At 39.8% G+C, this 21,568-nt stretch overlaps 1 protein-coding gene across 1 annotated transcript in view; it reads right to left on the bottom strand.

Annotated features, from left to right (window-relative positions):
• cyyr1.S (cysteine and tyrosine-rich 1 S homeolog) overlaps positions 1-12,869 on the bottom strand; it is a 36,232-nt gene extending 23,363 nt beyond the window's left edge. Inside the window, exons 1-2 of the mRNA XM_018248862.2 lie at positions 12,558-12,869; positions 2,441-2,543 (exon numbers count right to left, since the gene is read on the bottom strand). Coding sequence (XP_018104351.1) covers positions 2,441-2,543; positions 12,558-12,624 — 170 coding nt within the window. The 5' untranslated portion in view covers positions 12,625-12,869. The remainder of the gene's footprint in view (positions 1-2,440; positions 2,544-12,557) is intronic.
• Between the last annotated feature and the right edge of the window lie 8,699 nt (positions 12,870-21,568).

The raw sequence follows: 21,568 nt of genomic DNA on the forward strand, positions 1-21,568 counted from the left end.
AGTCAGAACTAGCAGTGCAGAGAATAGATGACATTTGGAAATAACTTTACAAACATTACTTATCAGAAGAGGCAGTACGTTGATCCCATATAAAAGTTCATGTTTTGTGGAGCTTTTCTTTGGCCAATGGAGGGCACTGTATCATAGACCTTTTAACTAAGCTTTTCTCATCAGACCTGTTCCCCTCACGTACACACAAATAACCCTGTGCAATATAAAAACATAAACGCATGATAGTTGATTTGTATATAAAACATAGGAAATGGTGTAAAAGTCATAACATTCCTTTATGTAATAGGTAATAGGTATATGTGGTTACCGGGGCTTATGTATTATTGATAGTGAATCGCATGCCTCAGGTGTCATCTGGGGAGAATTAATATTTATGGGATGATGCCTGTCAGTTGCAGGATTACGTGCAGTAGAGCAAACTGATGCCTGAAATTTCACAAGAATAAGCCAAGGCCGGAAAATGCAAATATTTTAGTGGAGGCTCCTGGCAGGTTTGTTCAATACCCTGTGACACTGGCACTGAAATGCTGTATGAAAGAGGGGGGTTCTACGCATTGCAACCCATCTCATTCTATGCCTGATCACATAAGAACAAACAGAATGATGATGATATATATAATATATTTTTATACACTGTATATTATATATACACTTTTGCACACTTTCTATTCATAAGCTGAAAATAAACATATATGTATGAACCCCCCGGCCAGTTATATTTGTGTACCTTTCCGGGTTCTTGGCGTTTGTTCTAGTCTTTTTCTTCTATTTTTCCTTCCTGTCCATCTCCCCTTGACTGTTATCCTACTGCTAATCTACCCCAACATTTATCAGCTCATAGATCCAAGAACATTTAGGACAGCAAATTAAGGGGCAGTTTCATCAAGGGTCGAAGTGAATTCGAGGGAATTTTCAAAGTAAAAAAATTCAAAATTCAAAGTAATTTTTTGGATACTTCGACCATCTAATAGGCTACTATGACTTCGACTTCGAAGTAAAATCGTTCGACTATTCGATAATCGAAGTACTGTCTCTTTAAAAAAAACTTCGACTTCAATACTTAAACCTGCCGAAGTGCTATGTTAGCCTATGGGGACCTTCTACAGCATTTTTCTAGGTTTTTTGAAGTAGAAGTAAAATTGCACGATCATACGATAAAATCGTTTGATTTGAAGGATTTAATCATTCGATCAAACGATTTTACTTTGACCGCAAATGGGCAAATGTAAAAACGCTTCGACATTCGAAGTCGAAGTAAAGCCATTCAATGGCCGAATTTCAAAGTATTTACCACTTCGAAATTCGACCCTTGATAAATCTGCCTTGTTCACTCAAAATGTTGCTCTAATGGACCTTCAAGCTGAGGTTCCAGGAGGGTGGGGTTGTAGGAGATGAAATTCTACCCAAATAAATCCCCAACTGGTTGTAGGTCTTGGCCCCTACTTAGCTCATGGTTCAAGAATATCTAAGGCAGCTCTGGGTAGTGTTCCAGGATTACCTAGAAGAACATTATTGATCTCATTATACAAAGAGGCATATGTCCATTTACTCAACAAGTAAAGGCACATGTAATGGACAAGGCATGGATTCCTTATAGGTACTTTTCACTTTGCCTACAGCAAAAGCAGAACATTGCGGACCAGATTATACTTAAGACACAATAACACATGGTGGTTCCTCAACTCTGCCTGAGAGATATCTGGCCAGACATTGTTTAGGTAGGACATGGTTCATACATGGGTCAATAATCTGTGCACTTGGTCTATAGTGGCCAAGTGGACAACTAATGTTGGCCCATGTATAGCCATCAGACATGCATTTCACAATCCTTCATGACTATATGGTCACTGAATGGGTGTTACTTTACATTTTATGTAAAAGCAATTTTGCTCTATATAAAATCAAACTTCTTAAAAGCAGGAGAGTGAGAGGAGCTCCAGACAAGATTTTGCTCTTCATAAAAACACCTGCATATGAATCTTTTATAACTATTTACTATGTTCAATTACAAACTTAATTATTGGCGCTAATCATCGTTGCCTTCAGCAACAGGAATAAAAAGGCTGCCACTGGGTTTTACCAATGTAAAACATCAACTATTAATAAATTACAAGGTAAAACCTGTTCATTAAACCCACTTGCTAATCAAACTACCCAATATCGCCAACTATAAACTGGGTAGGGTTCCAGGAGTACCTAGAAGAACAGTATTGATCACAGTATAGAAAGAGGCACATGTCCATTTACTCAACAAGTAAAGGCACATGTAATGGACAAGGTATGGATTCCTTATATTTCTATTTGATTGTAGCTGTTACATGGAAAAAACTGTCGTGACTTATTGACCCCTTACCAGCATGTTTAAAGGAACATATAATTCACTTTGCCTACAGAAAAAGCAGAACATTGCAGAGCAGATTATACTTACGAGAAGACATTGCCAATGTAGGCATAGTATGAGCAGCAATATGGCGGAGTTCCATCGCAGCAGTATGACTTACAGTCAGCTTCACAATAGGCCAGGCAAATGTCTAAAAAGCACAAACACATCATTTAATCAGCAAGGTGTGGAATCATGAACTATACAGTCCTGATGACAGACACAGAATTGTACCGTAATGATGTTCATTGTGAGCAGACATCAGAGGAAGCAGGTGCAACTGAAAGCTGCCAACATAATACACACACATTTGCTCCCTGGGATGGGGTCAAGGAAAAACAAAATAGACATATAACCTCTAGAGTCCAGAAGAACTGGATCCAAGAATGGCCACAGAACACTTTTTTCATAAACAAGCCAGCAGGTTGGACATGCCAAACCAATGGAATTATTATGATGGTGGCCCTGTGCTTTTGACATTGCCAGAGGCTCACTCAGCTTGAGCTGTGAGCATATAGGGAAAACAGCCTTCTTTCAGGACAATAACTATGACCTTGTGCCCACTTTCCTGGTCCAATTACAATTCATATCACTATCTATTTGATGCAGTCTAAAGTTCATCGTACACAGGCCAATAAAAGCATCTGACTCAACAGCTTGTTGACCAGTCTACAGTGTTGGGCTGGGATGCCCACTAGAAAACCTTAGACTGAGGGCCCACTTTCCATACTATTATTCCTCCTCTCCCACTCAATCTCTTTATTCTCCTAGTCTTTTTTCTCTACATATTATACTCTATTCTTCCATTATTAAGCCTCTTTTTTCCCATAAAGAAATTGGAAATGACCATGAAATAGGCCAAATGGTTAGAAGCAAGAGGCCCACTGACATCTGGGCCCACCGTGAGTTTTCCTGGTATCCTGGTGGGCCAGTCCGACACTGCCACGGCCTGTCCATCTGATTTCTTGAACACAATTAGCCAGAAATCTGATATCTTACATGGAGATATAAGCGTACCAGCCATTTGTAGTTTTCATCACTGGCTTCCATAAAATCTATTGCTCGTAACTCTAAAAAGGCGTCTAACTTTTAGTGTAATATTTACAGTACTTTTTTTGGTAGATTGAAGGGTAGAGAGTTTCTACTTAAAAGTTAAGATCAAGGAACCAATGTTATCCTGATTTTACCGCCCTGGTACTGGAGCAGATCAGGCTTATCCAATCCATATGGCCCTGAGCTCAACAGCTGGATCATAACAGGGGCCTATTCAGATTAAATTGGACTGACCCATCAATAACACATTGTGGTTCCTCAACTCTGCCTGAGAGATATCTGGCCAGACATTGTTTAGGTAGGACATAGTTCATACTGTACATGGGTCAGTAATCTGTGCACTTGGTCTATAGTGGCCCATGTATAGCCATCAGACATGCATTTCACAATCTTTCACGACTATATGGTCACTGAATGGGTGTTACTTTACATTTTATGTAAAAGCAATTTTGCTCAATATAAAATCAAACTTCTTAAAAGCAGGAGAGTGAGAGGAGCTCCAGAAAAGATTTTGCTCTTCATAAAAACACCTGCATATGAATCTTATATAACTATTTACTGTGTTCAATTACAAGCGTAATTATTGGCGCTAATCATCGTTGCCTTAAGCAACAGGAATAAAAAGGCTGCCACTGGGTTGTACCAATGTAAAACATCAACCAATAATAAACTACAAGGTAAAACATGTTCATTAAATCAGCTTGCTAATCAAACTGCCCAATATCTCCGCCTATAAACTGGGTTAATGTCCCACAACGACAGAGGTTAGAGAAGGGTAATGTCCTCTATGCCAGCAATTTGGAATTTTATTGCAGTGGTATTAAAAAGAAAAGGGCCTTTTAATTATAGCAAATTTCTGTTCTATGAACCAAGAAGGTTAATTGAAAATAATTGTATATAAAAAAAAAAACAGTAGACCTACATATTTGATACAGTTCTGTATTCACTCTCAGTCAAGCCCAGTTCAGCTGCATTGACAAGGATGCAAGGAAAATGGATGGTCATTCAAGAAGTTTTGGGTTCTTGGAGCCATAAACAACATCCTTTATGGCAGTGATTCTTGTCCTTATCAGAAGACCCAAACTATGGCAAGGTACCAGCTTCATGGCCCACGGATGGTTTAGATGTACCTCTTTCAATGTGATTTACTGTAATTTAGTGACCCTAACCAGCATCAGGACCCATGTTTGCCTCCTACTGCATAGGCAAGCTCTTAAATTGCTCCTGATTGCTCTAAGAAGGTTTCTAGGTTATATGGCACAGCACAGGTGCAGGGTGGGTTGTTGGCTTATGTATTGGGGCCTCCCAACCAGATGCTTGACCAATATCGGAAGGATAATCAGCCATATTGTGGAAGAAAACCAGACAATGTGCAGGAAACTCACATAAGAAGTGGAGATAGTTCCCTGGCTGGTAGATTGTTTAGCTGCCTATGTGACTGCCATTTATAGCATTTTTTTTGGAAACCTAGGAAACAGAAGTGCTGCCTGAAACCCAGAACATCCCTATTATACAAATGGTGGTGTATAGTTGAATATAGATATATTATAGATACACTTTCATGGTGCTTTGTAGGTGTGTCTATGTATTTGTACATTTTTCACATTCTGTTAAGTCATAAAACAGGCAGGGGAGTGTGAGAAACCCAGGGAGGTGTGAAGGAAAGGTACATAATGCCATATTATGGCAGGATTGGATCATAAAGATCTCATCAGCAAGGACTCCCTCCAGGGTGCGATGCAGATCTGCACATTTGCTTTATAAGAGAAAAAGCCGATGAAATCTACATTTTCTTCATTCTTACTGGAGCCCATTTGCTTTTTTTAGATATTTACTGCACATTTTAATTTGCCCCACGGGGATTCCCCTTTAACACCACTGGCTTGCTAATATGGTTGCCATATGTCTCTTTTAATGAGCTCTGTCCTGAGCTGGCCCCCAAGGGTCCACAGACAAAGAGCTCTCACAGGGAACCATTATATTTAACCATTGATATTTAATCAAGCCTCACGCATGGCAACTAAAAGATCCATTTTCCCATTTAGCCTCATTGACAACGCAGTATTTCATCCCAATTTAGTCAGGGGCTTCATCTAGTTGGGAGGCCCCATTATGTTCTAGAAGAATCAAATGGATTTATTCACACGATGAGGAACAGAAGTAATTTCTACAGTTCAGGTCAACTGGATCAACCATTGCTTCTCTATTTATCTCTAAGGAGTCACATGGACTATGCAGTTATCAGGCAATTCTTCATACAAACCACTGTATTATTTGAGCATTGGTTGTAACTGCACCATATCAAATGCTCAGAAGCATTTGATGGTTCTAAAACTAACAGTACATTAAGGTGGCCATCCAATGAACCACTAACATAATGATAGTCTTGAGAGTTGTAGGTCATCAACAGCTATATAGACTATAGAGCAGGGATCCCCAACCTTTTGAATCCATGAGCAACATTCAGAGGAAAAATGAGTTGGGGAGCAACACAAGCATGAAAAATGTTCTTGGGGTGCTGTTATTGGCCATCTGGTAGCCCCTATGTGGATTGCCTACATTGAGACTCTGTTTGACAGTGCACCTGGTTTTTATACAACCAAAACTTGCCTCCAAGCCTGGAATTCAAAACAATCACCTGCTTTGAGGCCACTGGGAGCAACATCCAAGGGGTTGGAGAGCAACATGTTACTCACGAGCTACTGGTCGGGGGTCACTGCTATAGAGGAACCAGACCCTGTAGGTGTGTAGGGGCATAAAAGAGTTCTCCTTATGCAGAGAGAGCACTTTTGTCAGGGATCTGGCTGCACTCTGTATAGAGGTAAGTACAGAGCCTATATGTTCATAATGCACAAGTTTGAATGAGTCATGTGTCAAGTGACATCACTAAACAACAATTCTAACTGATGACATCACTAAGCAGCATTCATACAAATCAATTTTACAAGATATCCATGGCTCTTAGGTATTATAACTAGATCCTGTCCAGTCATGGTCAGACTAGACCTGTGAAGATGGGTACGTGTGTTTTTTTAGTGATAACTGGCGACATAAAAGACAGAAAAACAATTCATGGGTGAGCTGCACCAAGAACAACAAATGACTGGGAGTCGGAACATTTATAAATGACACGAGCAATGGCCCAAACTGATCTTTCACTTCCCCTATGTGCAGCTGCTTTCCAGCTACTGTCATGCAAGATATGGAAAATACTGGCATACAATACAAAGGGCCACCCATCACAGCAGCCGGAAGTCCATGGCTCGTCATCGTTGCAGCCCAATATGGGATACGCAGGATTTATAGTAAACCTCACCTTTCTAATTTTATCCGCTGGGATTAGATATTTGTGCCAGAGACATAAAAGAGAGCTTATGAAGGCAAAGCTAAAACAACAAACACACTGTTCTCTTTAGAAAAAGAGATTTATTTTGGCATATACCCATCCCAATGAAGTGCTAGTGAAGGCACAGCAACGGTTACGGAGTTAGCGTTTGTGCAAAGGACAGAACAAGCGGTTAGTGTGTATCTTATGAGAAAACTACCTTTACATTGCAGCTATTTTCGTCTAAAACCACACTGGCAACCAAGCAAATCCTACTTATAATTAGTGTGTACCTTTCATTTGCTGAGCCTTAAACAGATAGCTAAGTGTGAGTGCATGTAGTTTATCCTGTGTATAGAATCGAAAGGTACTTTAGTTTCAATTTGCACTTGCACTCATGAGAGGGAGTTACCACCGTGATTTCCCCGGCACATAAAGAAAAACATTCCCAAGTGACTAATTAAGAGCCCAGTAATGGGTAATGATGGTAAACACAGTTTATGTCTGTTGTCACTAGAGAGCTTCTAGAAAAGTTGAAGTCCAACTATCCACCTTCTACCATGCATCCCATGATAGTCTTGAACAATTGGACGGATTGTAGGTCATTTATACAGTTGTCCAGGATTATGATGGGATTTCCAATAGAAATAGGGTAGTTTTTATATTTGGTCTATGGAGCGATTCTAGATAAGTTGAAGTCCAACATAACGTCCTCCAGATACTATAGCTCTCAGCATCTCAATTGTAGGGGTCTTCCAGATGATCTGATGTTAAACTTCACTACTTTTATGATCTCACTTCTTTACAAATGAAAGCTACTTAGTTCTACTGTGAATACCAGGATAGTCCTGGACAATTGGATAGATTGTAGGTTTATTATATGTAAACAGATGAGAAAAGGCCATATCATAGAAGATGGTGAAGATAAGGCATCAGGTCATTAATGCAATTGTACAGGATTATCATGGGTTTTACAGTAGAAATGGGGTAGTTTTTAAATGTGGTCTATGAAGAAATTATGGACAAGTTGAAGTCCAATATGATGTCCTCGAGATACTATAGCTCCCAGCATATCAACTGTAGGAGCCTTCCAGATGATCTGATGTTAAACTTCACTATCTTTTATGATTTCATCCCTTTACAAATAAACACTAATTATTTGTACTGTGAATCCCAGGATAGCCCTGGACAATTGGATAGATTGTAGGTTTATTATATGTAAAAGGATGAGATAAGGGTAGATCATAGAAGACGGTGAAGATCAGTATCAGGTCATTCATGCAATTGTCCAGGGTTATCATGGGATTTACAGTAGAAATGGGGTTGTTTTTATATATATGGTCAATGGAGAGATTCTGGACAAGTTGAAGTCCAACATGACGTCCACCAGATACTATAGCTCCCTGCATCTCAACTGTAGGAGTCTTCCAGATGATCTGATGTTAATCTTCACTACTTTTATGATTTCATCCCTTTACAAATAACAACTACTCCTTTTCTACTGTGAATCCCAGGATAGTCCTGGACAATGGATAGATTGTAGGTTTATAATATGTAAAAGGATGATATAAGGCCAGATCATAGAAGATGGTGAAGATCAGCATCAGGTCATTCATACAACTGTCCAGGACTATCATGGGATTTTGAGTAGAAAAGGGATAGCTGCTATATGTTGTCTATGGATAGATTCTAGACAAGTTGAAGTCCATCATGAAGCCCTCAAGATACTACAGCATCTCAACTGTGGGGGGTCTTCTGGATGACCTGTGTTTAACATCTATGATCGAACCCTTTTTGAAATAAGAACTACGCCTTTGGACTATTTGGATAAAATGGAGTCTATGGGAGTTAACCTTTCCGTAATTTAGAACCTTTTAGATAACTGGTTTTCCAACAAAGGTTCCCATACCTATACTCCTTATTTTTACTCACATAACAAAGAAAGTGCTGCCTGCAGCCAGTGGCACCTTCATTGTACAATAAAAGTAATTCATGAATTCGTTGCTGTGGGTTTCTAAACTAAAATTCTCATTGTATAAAACCTGCATTAGAGACATGAGTGTCAGCTTTGCGTCTAGATGCACCATCCTTTCCTGTTTGGCTTTGGCAGTCATTTCCTATTCAAGGTAAATTATAGTATATATTTTCGTTTGAACTGCCCACCAATTTATTTCTTTTTTTTCATTCAATTTATGAGTAATTATATATTGCCGCTTGCCAGCAGCTGGGAAGCCGGTTATTTAAGAGGCTTGGATTTGATTGCTATTGAATCTGCTATGACAACCTTTGATGTAGTATCACAACAAGGCGAAGCCAATGGCTGTAAATTACTCTCTGCCCTGGGTAAGGTTACAATTAATGTACGGGCCAATAGGAAGGTTGCAAATAGGTTTCGGGGGGGGGGGGGGGTTTAAACCTGTATTTATCACCTCATCTCTCTGCCCATATTAAATCACCATTGCACACGTTCTTTTGTTACAGATAGTTCCCCCGTTAGATATGTTCCTGTCACTACAAGGTATGTTTAATTAAGAAATCGGATGGTTTATTAGGGCCATAACAGGGACATTTAATATGGCCGAGACATTAAAATGCATAAATAAATATTAGCCCAGAGTGTACAGCCCAGGGGCAACTCTAATAGGGGCAGATTTATCAAGGGTTGAATTAAGAGTTCATGGGAGTTTGTTAGAACTCGAAATTCGAAAAAAAAAAGACCAATCGAAAAAATTCGAATTTTTCAAACTCGGTTAAATGTGATCAACCCACAAACTCGAATCGAATCAGAATAAAAAAAAAACTAAATTTTCAAAAAGGCTGCAAACAACTCCAAATTGATTCCAGGACGTCCCCTATAGGCCAAAATAACATTTCAGCAGGTTTTAGGTGGCGAATAGTTGAATTTGAATTCTTAAAGGTCCAGTACATGATAAATTTAAAAAATCTAATTGGAATTTTTTTTAAAAAACTCGAATTATTAATTATTCCCTAGTCCACTCGAAAATTAAAATCCGATATCACGCCAACTTGCAGTGCAGCAGTAAAGAGTGGCTGAAGTTTATCAGAGGGAAATTAGCAAATTGCACTCGCACACCCTGGCCTTGAATAGAAGATAGTCCCTGGTGCACAGCAATGGTAGAATCGGCGTCCCACCTTGAAATGGCGAATCAAAAGGAAATTCACTGGCACACAGGTAATACTAGCAGGGTAAACCCTTGCTATTTTATTCAATGGTTTGCAGCATGCAACGTTTCGGGGTAAGCATGCTTGATAAAGGGGGTTACCCCGAAACGTTGCATGCTGCAAACCATTGAATAAAATAGCAAGGTTTTACCCTGCTAGTATTACCTGTGTGCCAGTGAATTTCCTTTTGAAGTTTATCAGAGCACATGATTGGAGGCACCTGGAAAACTGAAAACATGTCTAGCCCCATGTCAGATTTTAAAATTAAATATGAAAAAATGTATTTGCTCTTTTGAAAAAGGGATTTCAGTGCAGAGCAGCATTATTAACTATTAACAGCACTATTAATGTTTTCACATGACGGTATCCCTTTAATTGAAGGGTACTGTGTGTAAGAGTGGCTAGAATATTATCCATACTGCCTATCCATATCATTTCTTATATACTTTCCCCATATCAGCAACCAGTGAGTGGATGACAGGGTCGCTGTGAACGTCCTGCTATTGGGAAGCCATGGAAACTTCTAAATCTAAATGTCTTCAGTCCACTTCCTATTTCCGTACGCTAAGTACCAGTGGTTATCTGGAATAGTGTTCCCAAAGGGGTTCGCATTGTCATTGAACCACAAACATATGTGACTTGGCGCTCATGGATGTTTGGAAACATTAAGAGGAAGTGTTCCCTTGACCTCCCCATTCCTGAGTCACTTGCAGAGGTTAATGATGTTCTTGAGTCCTTCCTGCTTTAGGCAAAACCCTTTCTGTGTAGTTACTCTGGGCCCAACATTGGTACATAAATGGTTCTGCCACTGCTGAACACCAGAGCAAAAGCTGGCAGGGACCCTACCCCACACTTTGGGGTGTTTCTCACAAATATAAGGGAAATTGTTTCATGGTCAAGACCATCACCAGGACCTCTACCTTTATACCAGCAATATCCAACATGCAGCATATCAGTGCCCATAATAGCCGATGAGTATCAGGGATCCAAGATAAAGGGTTATGGTGGTCTGTACAGCTGAAGAGGAATTGAATGTTCTTATTCCAATTAAGTTGCTCTGTGCCAACAACTCCATTGTGCCAGTCAATCAAAATAATAAAGGAAGGAGAACTCCTGCAAAACTTTTATTCCAGGTTGTGGTGGAGTTCTCCTTTCTTTATATATATATTTATATATATAGTAGTAGTATAAGTACTACTATAGTTTATATAAACAAGCTGCTGTGTAGCCATGGGGGCAGCCATTCAAGCACAGGATACACAGTACATAACAGATAAGTACTACTATAGTTTCTATAAACAAGCTGCTGTGTAGCCATGGGGCAGCCATTCAAGCACAGGATACACAGTAGATCACAGATAAGTACTACTATAGTTTCTATAAACAAGCTGCTGTGTAGCCATGGGGGCAGCCATTCAAGCACAGGATACACAGTAGATAACAGATAAGTACTACTATAGTTTATATAAACAAGCTGCTGTGTAGCCATGGGGGCAGCCATTCAAGCACAGGATACACAGTAGATAACAGATAAGTACTACTATAGTTTATATAAACACAGCAGCTTGTTTATATAAACTATAGTAGTGTTTCTGAAGCAAACACACCAGTTTTACCAGTACAGGGAGGCAGAACATTATACTGTCATTCCTTTCATTTTTGGTGGTACAGGGAGCTGTTATCCTGAAACCCGTTATCCAGAAAGCTCCGAATTACGGAAAGGCTTTCTCCCATAGACTCCATTATAATCAAAAAAAAAATCCTGATTTTTAAAATGGATTTCCTTTTTCTCTGTAATAATAAAATAATACCTTGTATTCGCCCATCACTATTTTGCCTGTGCATTTACACACTCACCGCTGCCACTGCACACTTATAGCCCGACACTATGTATTTGGTCACTGGTCTCTGAAACTTCTATCATGCAGTATAGACATGCAGAGACTTATGTGTGCATTCTGATACTTAATTAGCCTTGATACCCTCTGTACCAGGGGTTTCTATTAATCATGTGACCTCTTTCTGTACAGTAAATGGAAAAAAAACCCAGCACACTGGGAGTTGCAGTTCAGTATCACCAAACAAATCACTAGTATATTTTCTTTGCAGCCCCTGCCTACCATAGGCATATACATATATATTCTCATCTAATGTTAGGTATCCAGGTAGGGGATCTATTATCCGGAAACCTGTTATCCAGAAAGCTCCGCAATACAAAAAGGCTGTCTCTGCAATAATAAAACAGTAGCTTGTACTTAATCCCAACTAAGATATAATTAATCCTTATTGGAGACAAAACCAGCCTATTGGGTTTATTTAATATTTACATGATTTTCTAGTAGACTTAAGGCATGAAGGTCCAAAATACGGTATCTGTAAAACCCCAGGTCCCGAGCATTCTGGATAACAGGTCCCATGCCTGTACTAGCAAATGCTGGGAGTTGTAGTTAAGCTGCAGTATAGTAATCTGGCACTTGCATACATATCTATATCAATGTGTTACTTCATAGCTGATCTAGCATCTACTTGCTAGTTGAGGATACTGGGAGTTGTAGTTTAGCAACATCCCTGGAGGTGCATGGCAATGGAAGTGGTAGCACTGACCTGTAAGCGCAGACAGCAGCAGCACTAGGAGGGTGTGTGGATGCCTGCAACTCCTTGGTATGTCCATCCAAACTTAAAAGGAAGTGTGTGCGGCTCCCCTGTGTGTGGCACCAGCCCTGCACCTTCCTGACAGTTGGATCCAATGGGCTCTTAACTTCATCAGGTTCTGGCTCGGGTCTGAATCACAACTGTAGAGCTTCCCAGGCATCTAGTCCCAGGGCTTCTCCCTCCAAGTCCCTTCTTTGTTTGTGTGAATCCCAAGCTCTTTCCTTCTGTTTCCCAACAGCTTTTCCTGGTGCTCCCATTCTCAGGTTTCAGCCGCTGCTTGGTGGGTGGCACTGGGAAAGCTTTTTTTTTTTCCTTTAAAGGCACAGCTCACAGTTTTCTTAGGACTCCCAGCAGACCCTTTCAGTCCCATGATAAACAAGAGCCTGTGTGCTGCATCCCTGTATATGGAAAATATCCTTGCCCTATTTTTCTCTTTAAATCACCAGGTACAGGTATGTAAAAAAAATACAATAAAGACTGAAAATATGAAAGGTGCACATTTACATAGATTTATCTACTAAATGAAGCTCTATGATAGAAGGCAGGGTCGGACTGGCCCACCGGGATACAGGAAAACTCCCGGTGGGCCCAGGTATCAGTGGGCCCTTTTTGCTTCTAAACATTTGGCCAATTTCATGGTCATTCCCTATTTCTTTATGGGCAATAATGCACAATAATGGAAGGATAGAGTAAGTAAATTTAAAAGACTAGGAGAATAAAGAGATTGAGTGAGGAGAGGAGGAATAATAGTTTGAAAAGTGGTCTAAGGTTTTCTGGTGGGGCCCTGACATCCCAGTCCGACACTGGATAGAAGGCAGGGGCAGATTGGAGCACTGGACAGGATTAGTGATGGGCGAATTTGTCCTGTTTTGCTTCACCGCAAATTTCCCGAAACATTTGCGAAACGGTGATTTTGACGCCGACGGCAATTCGCTAGCGTCTAAATTAGTGCCGGAGTAGAAATCGAGATGTTGGTGAATTTTCGCCAGCGAATTTATTCGCCAGTTGCGAAACGGGCAAATTCACAGTGAATTTGCACCTGGCGAATAAATTCGCCCATCACTAGTGATAGCCAAATAAATTTGTCTGGTGCAAATTTGTGGCGAATTTCCGTGTTTTTTACTGCTGGCAAATAAATGTGCATCAAAAATTTTTTGACGCACGTCTGAAAAGTTGCTTGCATCAAAATCACGCCCATTGACTTTAACTGCGCCGTCAAAATTGACGCAAGCATCTTTTAGGATGCGTGTCCAAAATTGACTCGGGCAACAATTATCGAGTTTTACTAATTTTTCGCCCATCACTAGACAGGATGACTGATGGCAGACAATATGTAGATTATAAAACATATGGGCCAGTTCACCTGAATTCCCTAATTTCTTGTGGGAACAGGTGCTTAGCTGGCAAGGCATATCTACCAGCAGGAAAGAGGGGACAACATTTTGGCCACGCCCATTTTTGTAGCCACACCCCTAATTACCATGTTCATTTTATAAAATTTGGCAGGTTATGAAACGTTTGAACACATTTCTGTGTTTTCTAATTGTTATTACAGTTTTTCTAATGAAGTGCTCTTTAAAGGAGAACCAAACCCCCCAACTAATGAAAACCCTCCATAGTCCTCCCCGCACTGGTGTCAATACCTGTAAATGTCCCTAATTCTTTAATTACCCCTCGATGCAGAGTCAGCGCAGTGGAGCTCACAGGCGCCATCTTCCGTCGATTCGGGAATCTTCAGGTCCCTTCAGCAATTTCCATGGCTTTGGTGCATGCGCACTTCGGGATCGCAATATTGCTACAACTGCACATGCGCAGATACGGCGCTTACTCACTGAAGATTCCCAAAGAGGTGAAGATGGTGCCTGTGAGCTCCGCTGCACTGACTCTGCATCGAGGGGTAATTAAAGACGACTTAGGGGCATTTACAGGTATTAACACCTGTGCGGGGGGGGGGACAAGGAGGGGGGACTATGGAGAGTAGGGGTTTTCATTAGTTGCAGGGGTTGCTTCTTATTTAAGTGGCAAGTTACAGTTTCCCCAAGAGACCTGCTTATCTTAAATTGTTACCATTGTTTCTTTGCGTATCTTATATGGTTACAAAAGTATCTAAATTGCACCTGCTGAATGCTCTGGGGTCTCTGCCAAAACCAATTAAGTTTTTAGAAACTATCTTTTTCTGACAGTTCAGTGCAGGAGATCAAGGAGAAAGGCAGGACATTTCAGTAACAATCTGGGACTGTGGGTCGAGCTGTCAAAATCGTGACTGTCCCACAAAAAACGGGACAGTTGGGAGATATGGCAAGGCTGGCAAACACAGCTTTGCACCTTGGTCAACAGTCAGACCAATCGGTATCACTTATCCATGTCGTCCCAAGGAACAAATTCTTTTTGACAGATATCCACCCCCCCCAGATATGGACCAAAGAGGCCCATTGTATGTCTGTCCCACAATCAAAGGTTACTAATTTTTCGATGTTTTGCCATTTGCCTAAATCAAGGCTATTTACCATTTCATGGAGCATTGTCGGGCAAATGTAATCTATCTGGCTGTTAATATCCTCTGCACTGCTGTCCTGATTCCTGAAACAAGAGGCTGCCCAGAGGAGAACTGACTACTGACTACCTTGTTTCAGAGTCTGTGACCGAAAATCAATAAACAATCATGCTTTTTGATGGCAGTTAGTAAAGCCTAACTAGAGAAGTAGCTAGAAATGTTGTACATTATGTTTTGGGCTTCTGTACCAGCCCAAGGCAACCACAGCCCTTTAGCAGTAAAGATCTGTGTCTCTAAAGATGCCCCAGTAGCTCCCCATCTTCTTTTCTGCTGATTCACTGCACATGCTCTGTGCTGCTGTCACTTACTGAGCTTAGGGACCCACTCACAATATACAGTACACATAGAATAGAAATGTCACAATATAAGGCTGATTAGTAATTAATACAGATAATTACTACATGGCAGCACAGAAACCAGTGTAATTAGCATCAGAATTTAATAATCAGCCCTGTAGCATCAGCTTATATTACAGGGGAAGCTCATTTTCTGCTGGATAATTAGTGACGACCCCTAAGCTTAGCTTCTCAACAGCTGCTCAGAGCCCACTGAGCATGTGAGTGTCACAGACACTTTCCAAGATGGTGACCCCCTGTGACAAGTTTGAAGTCCTGGATCATTGCTGCTATTGACAAGCTGAAACTTTAGGCTAATGCAATAAGTTAAATGCAATAAGATGGCATTTTTAACCATATTGCTTTATAGGGCTTAGTTCTCCTTTAAAGGGATACTGTCATGGGAAAACATTTTTTTTAAATGCATCAGTTAATAGTGCTGCGCTGGCAGACTTCTGCACTGAAATTCATTTCTCAAAAGGCCAAACAGCTTTTTTTATATTTAATTTTGAAATCTGACATGGGGCTAGACATATTGCCAGTTTCCCAAGTGCCCCCAGTCATGTAACTTGTGCTCTGATAAACTTCAGTCACACTTTACTGCTGTACTGCAAGTTAGCAGCTCCCTAACACAAGATAAAAGCTGCCTGGTAGATCTAAAAACAGCACTCAATAGTAAAAGCCAGGTCCCACTGAGACACATTCAGTTACATTGAGAAGAAGAAACAACAGCCTACCAGAAAGCAGTTCCATCCTAAAGTGCTGGCTCTTTCTGAAAGCACATGACCAGGCAAAATGATGGCTGCCTACACACCAATATTATAAATTAAAAAAAAAAAATACACTTGCTGGTTCAGGAATGACATTTTATATTGTAGAGTGAATTATTTGCAGTGTAAACAGTGTAATTTAGAAATAAAAACTAAATCATAAAAATCATGACGGAATTCCTTGAAAACATTATAAATGTGCAGTGAATGTATACGAGGAAAGGGTGACATTGTCCTTTATTTTTGTATTGACAGGTCAGAAGGTGGGTTACATTTTAAACTCCTCCCGTGCTGTGCAGCCTATTATACAGGGTAACAGTGACTGGGATGCCAGGGGCCCACTAGAAAACCTTAGACCATGAGCCCAGTTTCCAAACTATTATTCCTCCTCTCCTCACTCAGCCTCTTTATTCTCCTAGTCTTTTATATCTACTTACTGTATTCTTCCATTAAACATTTTTTCCTTATAAAGAAATAGGGAATGGCCATGAAATAGGCTAAATGGTTGGAAGCAAGTGGCCCACTGAGACCTGGGCCCACCGGGAGTTTTCCTGGTATCCCGGTGCAGAGCAATGAGAAGGCCCCAACTTCAGTCTCCAAATAATAGCGACTTTGAGGGACTTTAGTGCCGAAGTCTTTGTTGCAGAATCTCTATTCATGATCAGGATGAACTCATTTTCCTTTACTAGAGAAAAGAAAATTTGAGATTAAAGATAAAAGGACAATGTAGAGTGAAATGAGGCAGGGGAAGCGGAAAGGCAGGAGAATTAAGATCAGATGCAGAAAGTGTTGGATTCATTGCCGGGAGGTGCCTTTTGATTAGGAGAATGGAATAAAGAATTGGCATGAGATCATCTAAAGAAGTTGCTTAATGCAGTCCCTGACCCTAAGGCTATTCTCCGGTCTGTGCTGCTCTCTCATTGGTGCACTCACTGGTGCCTGGGACAGTGACATGTTCTAGTTCAGCACTTTCCTGGACTGCAGGCTCCCCCTCGGCTGGACATGGAACAGACTGATAGAGCAGCTCTGCTCCGGAAATCACCCAGGAAATTCTGAGTTTTCTGAGAAGCACTAACTGAGCCAGGCAGTGAGGCAAACGTGAAAGACGTTCCCCTGCCTCATTTCACTCTAAATTGTTCTTTTATCTTTAATCTCATTTTTCTTTTCTCTAGTAAGAGAAAATGAGTTCATCCAGATCATGAATAGAAAGACTTCGGCACTAAAGTCCCTCAAAGTCGCTATTGTTTGGAGACTGAAGTTGGGGCATTCTCATTGCTCTGCACCGGGATGCCAGAAAAACTCCCGGTGGGCCCAGGTCTCAGTGGGCCACTTGCTTCTGACCATTAGCCTATTTCATGGCCATTCCCTATTTCTTTATAAGAAAAAAATGTTTAATAATGGAAGAATACAGTAAGTAGATATAAAAGACTAGGAGAATAAAGAGGCTGAGTGAGGAGAGGAGGAATAATAGTTTGGAAACTGGGCCCATGGTCTAAGGTTTTCTAGTGGGCCCTTGGCATCCCAGTCACTGTTACCCTGTATAATAGGCTGCACAGCACGGGAGGAGTTTAGAAATACTATTTTGCTTCCAATAAGGATTAATTCTTAGTTTCCTTACCTGTTTGCTATGGAAAATTCAATAAAGACCTATCTCAGTTGCTAAACCACATGCATTAAGCAACACTTTCCTTTTTGACAACAGTGCCCTGATATTGCTGTCACGAGTGATGTGCGAATTTCTCCCATTTCATTTCGACAAAGCAAATTTTTCGACATTTTGCAGGAAATTCGCGAAACGGCGAAAAATTAGTGAAACTCTAAAATTGACACCCGCGTCAATTTTGACGCCGACGTTAAGGTGGGAGACGGTTCTGACGCAAATTTTTAGGCGCCGGTGAATTTTCGTGGGTGTTTCGGCGGCGAAACACGTAAATTCTCCGCAAATTCACACCTATATATATATAGAGAGAGGGAGAGAGAGAGAGAGAGAGAGAGAGAGAGCATTAAACTGCAATCAACATCATTAAACAATTCATTAGCTTCAATTCATTCCATGGCAGCAATGACCTCTGACGGAAAACCTTTCCAATTATTCTAATGAACTTTTTGACCTGAGATACTGGGGATATAAATAAATAAAATATAAAATAAATTGTTACGCCACATTGTTGAAAGATTGATGAGATGTACTTGAACAGGCAGTCCTTTTCTCTAATCAGGCAATAATTAATTGAAAGGAATATGAAAATGAATGTAAATGGAATATAGCGACTCTCCACTATTTGGAATGTGTTAATAAATCGCAGAAAATGAATTAGCCCATAAATTTTAAAAAGCATTTCGCTTCTGGGCTCACAAAGATCTGATTGTACTGAACATGAACCCAGCACACTAGGAGCCAATACACTTGGGGGCCCATTTACTTAGCTCGAGTGAAGGATTAGAAGAAAAAAAACGTTGAATTTCGAATGTTTTTTTTTGGCTACTTCGACCATCGAATGGACTACTTCGACTTCGAATCGAACGTTTCGAACTAAAAATCGTTCGACTATTCGGCCATTCGATAGTCGAAGTACTGTCTCTTTAAAAAAAACTTTGACCCCCTAGTTCGCCACCTAAAACCTACCGAAGTCAATGTTAGCCTATGGGGAAGGTCCCCATAGGCTTTGCTAGCTTTTTTAGGTTCAAAGAAAAATCGTTCGATCGAAGGATTAAAATCCTTTCGATGGATAAAAATCGTTTGATCGAACGAATTGCGGTAAATCCTTCGACTTCGATATTCGAAGTCGAAGGATTTCCATTCGGCAGTCGAATATCGAGGGTTAATTAACCCTCGATATTCGACCATAAGTAAATTTGCCCCTAAGCGATTTTTTAAAGATATAGTTTGATTCCAAAAAAAATCGAAAAACTCTAGTTTTTTTTACTATAAAATCAGTTTTTTATGGAAAAAAACTAGAATTTTTAGAGTTTTTATCATTTATTATACTTTGAGGATATAAAAAGTCTGAATCCGAAAATACTCCATCTTCAACCTGTCGAGTTCCTACAGAAGTCAATGGCAGAGGTCCTATTTGCAATTTAAAGATATTATGGTCTGCGCTTGGTTTCGTATGATAATCCGAACATTTCAGCTTTTCTGCTGATTCCTCAGATTTCATGAAAAATTCGGACTTTTCCAGCATCAAATCTAAAAAAATCTAAATTTTACGCGTGGCAACCCAAAAAAGTCAACTTTTTTGTGCAACAATCTGAAAAAGTTGCAGTTTTTCCCAATCCGATTTTTTTTGTGTCATTTTTTTAATGATAAATAAGGGTAATTCGTGGATTCTAGTTTGATCTGACTTTTTTTAATTTAAAATATCAGAAAAATTCAGATTTAGATTTACTAACATTTAAGGACACATTTATAAAACTTGTGCATCTTATACTTATACGTCGAAATATCTTGGAACATTTCTCAAGTTTCATTCTCTGGTATCAATCAATAGAATTTTATCAAGCGTGAAAAAAATCCCATATTGTGCAAGTTTCCCTTAGACTTTAATTGTAAATCAACTTGAGAATTCTTGAGAACTTTTCGAGGATTTTAAATCACTGATACCCCCTTTGATTTGAATGGATCACATAAACTCAGACTCAAACTTTGGTCTACATTGTGACACGTATGTTTCCCCACCAGTGATTCACGTTACAGCTGATGAAAATGAAACTGGAGACATTGTGTCGCCTGTAGTAGTACACAAAAATAGTGATGGGCGAATAAATTTGCCCGGCGCGAATTTCGCATTACGCCTCCGGCGAAGTCTCCAGCGAAAATTCACCAGTGAAAATTCACCAGTGAAAATTCACTGGTGTCAATTTCCGATTTTCACGATTTTTTCGTGAAAATGTTCGAATTTCACAAGTTTTTTGTGAAAACGTTTGAATTTTCCGTTTTTTTTGTGAAACCATTCGAACTTCACAATTTTTTAATGAAATCATTGGCATGTCACGATTTTTTTGTGAAAACGTTTGAATTTCATGATTTTTTTTTTAAACCGTTCGAACTTCACGATTTTTTTAGTGAAGCCATTCCCATTTCACGATTCTTTTTTGTGTAAACGTTCAAATTTCCTAATTTTTTCCTGAAAAAGTTCGCATTTCACCACTTTTTCGTGAACTTTCCAATTTCACCATTTGTCGCAAATTTTTGTCCGTGAATTTTGCTGGAAATTTTTCGGCAAAACAGGAGAAATTCGCCCATCACTACACATAGATAGTTATCAGCTAATTTTTTAGCCATATACGGTTTTGCAGCGAATTTTTGAGTTTTGCATGCAGTAACTTTCGAATGCGACAAAAATGACGCTCGGTAGAAAAAAAAGTCGTCAATAGACCCTAATGTATTTTGATAAAAAACATTGCCGCTACAAAAATGTCTCCCATAGACTTTAATGTGTTTCACAAATTTCTCACCGTTTTGCAAATGTTATCATAGTTTTGCTAATTTTTCAGCAAAACGGCTCATCACTACAGATAAAAATATGTGGTCATTTGTAAAAGAGGGCGGTAATACCTCACAAGCCTATCATTGAGTTCTTGGAGGCATGAAACGCGTAAGGCCTTTTGTGGACATGTTATGTGTTATTTTCCAAATTTTCACTTTGACACTGAATTGTGTGTTGGAGTTTGTACAGTGTACCACAGTGTTCAACTACCTAAAGGTTTGGGATTTGATTCCCAAGCCCCGCTTCTCTACTGGTGGCCTTTTTTACTTCAAAATAGATCCATTGTTTGTTCCTTGTATTTTTGACCTCCCAAGCCTAGATCAAATGCCCAATACCAGAACTGAAGAGTGCTCTATATTTTCCTGCCCAATCAATAAATTGAGGCTTCTATAGCTGAAAACAACACAAACTACGTGGAAGCATTGTACCTTTTTGACTGAATGAAGATAAAAAGCACACATACTTTTCTCAGCTGAAAAACATAAGTCATTTTGAATAGTTGCATATTAGGCGGGGAATTGTTTCATTCTTTCATGAAATGTCAAGTTTTCACAAGATATATATTTATAACTGAAATGTGATTCTTTCAAACTCCTATGGACTCCTGTAAAGTTGTCTGAGGCAGATCAAGTGTTGCTGAAAAAGAATCCTCCTCAGCCAATTACTGATGACCTTTTCGAAAAAGGTCAACTTTTTTTATAGACTTTTATTACTATTAGTAAACATTCAGTGGCTTCCTCTTGATTTCTGAGAGGGCGCTGAATGTTTCCTGTTGTAATACTGGATCCTGGCGCCTGTTTTTAAGTCCCAAGAG

This window comes from Xenopus laevis, chromosome 2S, assembly GCF_017654675.1.
Source record: "Xenopus laevis strain J_2021 chromosome 2S, Xenopus_laevis_v10.1, whole genome shotgun sequence".
NCBI classification, from domain to species: Eukaryota; Metazoa; Chordata; class Amphibia; order Anura; family Pipidae; genus Xenopus; species Xenopus laevis.